The sequence below is a fragment of the Perognathus longimembris genome, chromosome 19, assembly GCF_023159225.1.
Source record: "Perognathus longimembris pacificus isolate PPM17 chromosome 19, ASM2315922v1, whole genome shotgun sequence".
In the NCBI taxonomy this organism is placed as follows: domain Eukaryota; kingdom Metazoa; phylum Chordata; class Mammalia; order Rodentia; family Heteromyidae; genus Perognathus; species Perognathus longimembris.
In genome coordinates, this window is record NC_063179.1 from 31991367 (window position 1) to 32000329 (window position 8963).

Genomic DNA, 8963 nt, shown 5'->3' on the forward strand with positions numbered 1-8963 from the left:
TAGTTTGAAATATTTCAGAGTCTCTTCTCTTTGGCTCCATTTTCCCATGGAAAAACCTCCCTCCCCCACACGGAATGTGACCTGTATCTATTGGTCTTGGGATCTTACTTTTGGTGAATCAAATGTAAGAACATAACTCAGATGATGGAGCTCAGATGTCCCTTATCATAAAACTCAATGAAAGGAAATGTATAGGATGAAGACTGAGAATTTATTGATTGTTTAATGTGTGTGTGTGTGTGTGTGAGAGAGAGAGAGAGAGAGAGAGTTTCTTATCAATTACAGCTAGAGTCTTTTCTCCCCAGATCTGAATTCAGCGATGCACTATTAGGTCATATTATGAGCTCCCATCTTTGGAGTATTTTGCATATGCTAAGCATGATAGCTCACTGGAGAAAGCACTTAGTCACCAAGATCACTTTCAAATGCTGTTTCACATTTCCCTCTCTCTTGGGGGTAAGCAAGACAGACACACTGCTAGGATAACAGCATGTGAGCACAGTTCCTGCCTGGGCAACTTGTGCAGGCTGGAAGCTACATGCAACTGCAAACCATGCCCTATAAATAGCCATTCATTGTCAGCTTGTGGGAAAAGACAAGAGAGCGTGTGTGGTCAGATTTGGTCCTGGTTAAGTGGCTGTTCTGGGCAGGGCTATAAAGAAATAGCTGCTTGGAGTGGAAATCAGTCAGTAGGCAAAGGCAAGGGTTCTGCCACTGACTTTGGAGAAGCTGTTACATACTATTTTGCCTTGGCCATGGCAAGAATCATTCTGAGGCACCTGATAGAGACTCCAGTGAGGTACCAGGAAGAGTTTGAAGCCCGAGGTTTGGAAGACTGCAGACTGGATCATGCTTTATATGCGCTTCCAGGTCCAGCCATCGTGGACCTGAGGAAAACCAGAGCGGCACCGCAGACTCTTCTCCTGGACTCAGACACCCTGGAGATGCCACCCCAGGAAGGCAAAGCCCGCTTCCAGATCCTACTGGATGTGGTCCAGTTCCTGCCCGAAGATATCATCATCCAGACCTTTGAGGGCTGGCTGCTGATCAAGGCTCAGCATGGAACTAGAATGGACGAGCACGGTTACATCTCACGAACCTTCACCCGGCAGTACAAACTGCCAGATGGCGTTGAAACTAAAGATTTATCTGCCATTCTCTGCCATGATGGAATTTTGGTGGTGGAAGTAAAGGATTCATCTGGGACTAACTGAAGTCTTTATTGGTTCCTGTGTATGGGACATGAGGAAGATCGCAGTTCAGCCAATGGTATCACTGGAATGTTCATGCATTCCCCACCCTCCCCCATGTTTGAAACACTTTGCTGTGACTTTTATGAAGATTAAAATATATGAACTTTATATATACACAGATTCTGGTATGTGGAGGTTGTCTTTATTGTTCTTATGGGAAACGGGGAAATTGTGAACTATGTTTGCATGGTTTATACAGATGCTATTACAAAATGGAAGGGATGGAATTTCAGGGGTCTGCCTTTGCTATTTAGAGAAAGCCTCCCAGCGGTTTCTCTGTGACTCTGAGATGTCTGAGGCTGTTTGTGTCATCTGTGATAAAACTCAAGAGCTCCTTATTCGTGCTATGAAAATTCGTCAGACTACTAAAAAGAGCAGTGATTCCCTTCCCTTGATAAGTTGCTCTTTTAGGTGTATTTTAACCAAAGTGGAGCATAATAGATCTGAATGTTAAAAATATAAGATTTAGGAACAGTCTGGAACCAATTTCTGATTCTCTGTAGTTGTCACTGTCTTAAACTTCAGTTGCAATTTTTCGATACCAACCTTATTGTTTTTATATATAAAGTTCAATTTATGTATCTCACTCACTGTTTTCTAAGCTGGACAGAATCCTATCTAGAGTTTTATTTTTTAATAGTGTATATTGTGTGTATTCTTGCAAACTATTAGTAACTAATTAGTAAACCAGCCTATACTCTCTCTCTCTCTACACACACACACACACACACACACACACACACACACACACCTAATTTAAGATACAAAAAGTTTGGTTACTGGATTCAGTAAGTTTGAATTCTTGCTATTCAGAAGCAACATAGATTTTTAGGTTTCAGGAGGAGGTAAAATATAACACATCTGTTTTCTCTGCCTAATCCTTAGCTTTAAATAGCCTGGCAGCCAGTGGAAGCCAGACACCTGAGCCTGCGCAGTGCCTCTGGCTTTACACAGCTATCTGTAAACTGGTGCTTATATTTTTCCCAACTACTTGAGACATGTGTAGAGGCTAAGGATTTGCATTTAGGAATGTTGTCTATAACAGCTGTCCTGCTACATTCCAACAGTTTGCTCTCTCATTCTGTACATGCTAAGTATTTCTTCTGAGGAAGAAGCTGCTTTCCTTCTGCTTGGCACTACTGAGAGCTGACAATGAGCCTGAGGACAAGTGCTAAGAATAGAAGAAGGCAGGGATGGGAGACAGGAGGGGCAAAGCAGATGGCCCACGGGAGCCCTGCATTCCTTCCTAATATTTCCCTTCATTCAAGGTAAAACAGGAAAGACATAAACAACTGAAAAACAAAAGTAATGTTGAAAACAAACATGATCTGAGAGGGATGTTTATGGGCTAAGTTGAAAGGATTTTTGAAGTTATGTTTATACAAAGTTAAGGCTGATGCACTGAAGTTTGATGTATTAACTCCAAGATCAGAAATTGTGTTTGACAAGGTAACTATCAAAGAATAGTGGTAGTATACTTTGTTTACTATACAACAAAGTTAATGGTGGCCAGTGGGATTCAAATTTTCCAAATGGCTAGAACTGGAATACTTTTGACCTACATCCAATATTATTTCCTATCAGAATAATGTGAAACCAACTATTACTGTGAGAAACAAGCAATGAAACAACATCCAAAAAATGATCTCATTTGGTCCTGATATTCTCTAGCATGAGATCTTGCTGAGACAGTTCAGGAAGTGAAATTTCTATCCTGATAAGCCACTGGTAGAAAATAGTTCCTTTGAAAAATGACAATCAAACAGATCTGCAAGTACGATATATTTTTTCTAAGATAACCTTAAGGGCATGACTAGCCATTTTTTATTTGGGTATATCAAACAATATATAAATAAAAACATCTATTCTTGTACTAGTAATTAAATGGCTACCTTAAATATCTAATGCATCCTCTCTTACTACTTCTTGAATAATTAAGTGTATTGACATGAAGTCTGATATACCAGTTGTATTGATTGTCCCTCCCCATTTCCACCAACCAATACCATTCTCTAGCCTTCCCAGATTCATTCTGAGTCAGAATAGGCTGATCCCTATTGACCAACATCATACTAGTTTCCATCTGGGTTCAGCCAATGAGAGGCACTGGCTGGAGATGAGCTGTTGGAAAGAGGTCTAGGAGGCAGGAGAGGAGAAAAGTTAGGGTGCTTCTTCCCCTATCCCAGCCAGCTATAGGTTGGTGCTCTGTCAGGTAATGGACTTTTCTCCCCCAGTGGACTCCCCGAGGCTCCAGTTGTTTTTGGACTCTGATACTGGAATACTGTTTCTTTCTTTGATCTCTCCATTAGGAGAGATGGCTTCTAGCTCTTTCTTTTCCTGATGATTCACTGTCTTTTGTCATTTTCCTCTGCCCACTTTTACAAATGGTTCCTTATGAAAGCTCCTTCAGGAATGGAATTCTGCTTCCTGCCAGAACCCTGGTTTCTTGATATTTTAAGTAACAAAAGGGATTTTTAAAACCTAGCTTATCACTTTCTTTTACTACCAAACACTAATTTGTAATGGCTATTCCCTATTTCCATAAACTGCTTTATTGTTTCTCCACTGTTTTTCATTCTTGTCCCAACGGGAAACAGATGACACTCTTAAAATGGGTTAATTGAACAGGGTTTATTTATAAGGAAACTTACCACAAAGGGCCAGGCAAAGTGTAGAAGAGCTACAAACAAAATGAGCAGAAGGTGGCCATGTGCAGCCATCGTCAAGCCTAATCCTAGCTACTCAGAAGGTTGAGATCTGAAGGTTGTGGTTCAAAGCCAGCCCAGACAGGAAAGTCTGTGAAACACTTATCTCTAACTAAACATCAAAAATAGCTGGAACTGGAGCTGTGGGTCAAGTGGTACAGTGCTAGCCTTGAGCAACAAAACAACCTCAGGCTCAGTGCTCAGGCCCCGAGGTCAATTCCTGGCACCAAACAACAACAAAAAAATGGAGGAGGAAGTGGTGTTCAGAAATAAATAATCCTAAGTACTATCAAGAAGGAAGAGGAGGAGAGAAAGAAGAAAAGGAAAAGGTAAAGGAAGGAGAAGATTGGAAGGAGGAAGAGAAAGAGGAGGAGGAGGAGGAGGAGGAGGAGGAGGAGGAGGAGGAGGAGGAGGAGGAGGAGGAGGAGGAGGAGGAGGAGGAGGAGGAGGAGGAGGAGGACACAACCAGCCTCAAGGTGACTCTCTGACCTCTCACAGTGACAGAACCAGGAGAACAAACATTTTTTTCCCTCTCTAATCTCCCAACACAGCCCCTATTGGCTGGCTAACTAGTGATCAGAGAATGAGTTGGCTCCCTTGGTCAATTGGATAGACTCCTAGGGTAGAGAGCAGGTGAGAAAAAGTGAAAGGTACCTCATAGAGGACAAGGAAATATATCTAACATTCCAATAAAAATCTGTCCAGTTGTCATCACTGCATCTTAGGAAACCTTTCCTGAAAAGTAGAGCCTGAGGCAGGCTGAAGAATTAACACTTTACTTGGTAAGCACAAGCTTAGGATGGTAAAGGTAAAGAAATAGGGAAATAGGGCAAGGGGAGAAATACCATGTGATTTGGTAGTAGTGGCATGTTACTGTGCTGGCCACCACTCACAATGAGGGAAGACTCAGCTGTCTCTTGGCAGAGATTGCTCACCATGGAACTGTTCCATGAAGACTTCTGAAAGGAATTACACCTTAGAGCCATCCACAGGGGTTCAGAAGAAGGAATTCCTTCACCCTGTTCCCTATTGTATCCCATTTTCCATTCATCAAGCTTCTGCTCACAGAGAATAACCTCTTCCATATTTCTGGACTGTATCATCTGACCCTTTGGTGGCTGCGCAGGAAACTAGACCCTCAATGTAAGACAGAGTTCCAAGCTGCCTTTAAGAGGTGTGGGCCTGACATTCCCTGCACACAGGAAGCAGAGGATGACTCAGCATGGCTAGTGCTGACTGGGGAGAGAGGGTTCAGGCTTCAGCTTGGACTCCAGCCACCCTCAAGAAGCTTGGCAAAGACCCTGGCAAAAGTGGCAGCCATATGATGTTGGAGGCAGGTGACATGTTCAGATCCCAGGGCTGCAAGAAGGGAACACCGTGCAAATCAGTCTTATAGCATAAATGGCCTCTGCATGCCTTCCAAAGTTATGGATGCAATTATTATCTCATATTGTGACCTAATTTGCATCTGTTTTGCAAAACAAGTCTTCTTATACTTCTGCAGGAATTTTCTTTTCCTGTAAGTTGTAAATCAAAGTTGATCTGCCTATATTTAAGCTTTCTGCCTCTTATCCTCCTAGATTAGAAATTGGTGAAAACTTTTGTGTGTGTGTGCCAGTCTCAGGGCTTGAACTCATGGCCTGGGTGCTATCCCTGAGCTTTTGTGCTCAAGACTAGTGCTCCACCACTTGAGCCATAGCTCTACTTATGGCTTTTTTTTGGTAATTAACTGGAGATAAGAATCTCATGGACTTTCCTACCCTGACTGGCTTCTAACTGTGATCCTCAGATCTTAGTCTCCTGAGTAGCTAGGATTACAGTTGTGAGCCACCAGTGACTAGTGACAATTTTTGAAGGCTTTAATTCCCATTGACCAACTTCACTAAGTCTAAACTTCATTAAAGCCTTGCATCTGCCTCTGACCTGCTTGCCCTCTGAGGTAGAGGCAAGATCACTTGAAATCTATGTAGAAAACCAAACCAGATCAAATTGAAAGACAATACACAGTTTACAGCCAGCTCTCCTCATGATTACCTCCCCTATACCACAACATGGGGTGACACATAGTGTAAAGTGACTTATTAATGATTCCTGAAAGATGTCCATCTATTCAAAGATTATCGGTAGACCTCTGCTCTAACTGCATTTGGCACTGAAGTGCACTTATCAGGTACACAACTCTCAAAATCACCTTGAAAGTCCTTTTGCCTATTTATCTATTGCATATAATTATGTCTGAACTGTGTCTGTCCACATTTTCTCTCGTTAGGGCGATAGTAAGCAAAAGTCAGCAAAAGATCAAGAACTTCAACTGGAGTTCCACACATGTCTCTTTTAAAAATATAATTTTATTGTTTTATTAAGATGCTTTACAGAGGGACTAATATTTCATAAGTCAGGTAATGAGTAAGTTTGTTTCATGGACAATGTCACCCTTCCTTCGATTTCTCCCAGTTTCCCCCTCCTGCCCATGAGTTGCATAGTCATTTCTACATGGTATATATAGAATATCATGATTGCATTTTCATCCTTCCTCTCTCCCTTTCTTTACCCTCCCTTTGCCCACCTTAAAAGAAAAGAGAAAAACCAGAGCAAAACCAAACACTACCACCATCATCACCAACAGTAACAACAAAAACTCCATGTTTCTATTTCCTGGAGTTCATCTGGATAAATAATACTTTAAATGTTCAGAGAAATTATACCTTTGTGTTCCTCACTTACAGGTATCCTCCTTTAGTCTGACTCTATGAATGCCTAAAGTCCTGTATAGATTACCATATCCGGTTATATTTTAAATCTAGCTTCTAAGTATGAGAGAGAACATGAGCCATTTGTTTCTCTGAGCTTGCCTTACCTCATTTAGCATGGTTTGTTCTAGGTCCATCCATTTCTCTGCAAATAACATGATCTTATTTTTCTAATGGATGAGTAAAATTCCATTGGTCCACTCTTCTGTTGTAGGGCACCTGTTTCCAGAACTTGGCTATGGTGAATAGTGCAGCAGTATGGTAAGTACTAAGCAAGTGTCTTTACCATATCTTGTAATGAGCTGGATAGATGCTAAATACTGGTATGGCTGGGCCATAAGGAAGTTCTATGTTTAATTTTTTGAGGAACCTTCAAACTGCCTTCCAGAATAGTTATACTAGTTTACATTGACACCAGTTGGTTCCTTTTCCCCACTTCCTCGCCAGTATTGAAGTATTGCTTTAATGAAGTCATATTCTGATAGTTGCTCTTTATTTTAGCTATTAAATTAGCCAGAGATCCCTTGCCCCACAAAATAACAGTGATTGTAATTTAAATGTGAAAAAAAAACTTTCTCTGTTACAGGTACATTTCTTGCTTTTCTTAATACACAAGTGTTTTTTTTGTGTGAATATAATCTTGCTTATTAATGTATTCTAATCTCAAGAACAAATATGAAGAATATTCAAAGGGATTAGACAAAATGATTTTTATAAAACCTTTAGCCAGGATAACTTTAAAATAGACAATTGGCCAGAGGCAGTTTCCAGCAGCTGGATCACAAAGTCCTTTATTCCTAAAGGCAGGCCTACTTATCTTGTCCTGCTTTCTCCACAAAGTGTTTGTTTTGAGGCTTGTGTGGGCTCCAGAATGAAGCATCCAGGGGCTAACAAGGATAAAAAAAAAAAGTAATGTTTTGTGAAGATTAAATCTCCCTCTGTTTCCTGATCTTCATCTTTACCATAGATCTCCTTTATTAAAAAAAATATTTTTTATGCTGGTCCTGGGACTAGAACTTCAGAGCCTGGTATCCCTTAGCTTTTCTTTTGCTCAAGGCTAACTCTCTACTATTTGCTCCACAGTTCTACTTTTGGTGGTTAATTGGAGATAAAAGTCTCACTCACAGGACTTTTCTGCCCATAATGATCCTTAGATCTCAGTCTCCTGAGTAGCTTAGATTATAGGTGTGAGCCTCTGACACTCAATATAGGTCTCCTTTTAAATCTTGATGCTTTTGTGTTTCATCCTTGACTTTCTTCTCCATCTTGAGAAGAAACACCAGAAAGAGTACTGTACAGAAAGTCAAAGGAGAGGAGGTGATAAGGACAACAGTAGTGCGCAGTCAGCATTCAAGATGTACTGATCGAGGTTGTAGAAGAAAACTGATGACATGTTTAAAAGAGTGATAGAAACCAGCCTCACATAAATAGTATTTTTATTTCTCTGGCTGTACTAGTGTTTGAACCCAGGGCCTCATGCTTGCTAGGTAGGTGCTCCATCACTTGAGCCACACCCACCTCCAGTCCACAAAAGGATTCTTGACAGAATAGTGGTGAGGGAGGAAAGGCACCAAGAGTGTCCATGTAATTCCCACCCATAAGGAGGGGTGTGGGGAGTGGTGCTGGCACTCGGAGAAAGGTATCTTCATGAAGAAAACCAGCTGTGAGGAGCCAGGGCCTTCAGAGAGGGACTTGCAAGTTAGTGTCACCCTTAAAGCTAGCCTCATGAGGGCACAAAGCAGAGTTGAGGAGGGGGAAAGGAGGTCTACAAGGGGAATGAAGGGTGTTTAAGAGGTAACGATTAGATAGTCTTGGGAGTGATCTCCATCCTTGCAATTTAAAATACATTGTACATGTTTGGGTGTAGACAGAAGTTTAAGGACGGTATCAGATCAACAAGTGCTCTTTTCCCCCACACTGGTTTCTGGTGGCACTGACAGGTCCTCACTAAAGACACCACTGGTACATTATAGCTTTCCTAGAAACTTAGACTCATTCACTGCAGCAGGGTCAGAATCTTAGTTCAGATATTGTATGAGATTTTCTCAAGATAGTCTCTTTGGGGGAAGCTGGATAAAGGGTACAGGAAATCTCTGTATTATTTTTGTAACTGCATATAAATCTACAATCCACTTGAAGAATACATCTCTCTAATATATGACGCTCTGACATTTTCACTCTATTGAACTTAAAGCACTTGTACCACAGCAGGTGCAAGATCACACTGACTTATTTCTTTAAAACATCCATCCATA

General features: G+C 41.2%; 1 protein-coding gene across 1 annotated transcript; it reads left to right on the top strand.

Moving 5' to 3' along the window:
* The first annotated feature begins 578 nt into the window (after positions 1-578).
* On the top strand, positions 579-1381 carry Hspb3 (heat shock protein family B (small) member 3). The gene has a single exon (XM_048368383.1). It carries the CDS (start codon positions 756-758, stop codon positions 1212-1214), a length of 459 nt encoding a protein of 152 aa, XP_048224340.1. The 5' UTR covers positions 579-755; the 3' UTR covers positions 1215-1381.
* The last annotated feature ends 7582 nt before the right edge of the window (positions 1382-8963 follow it).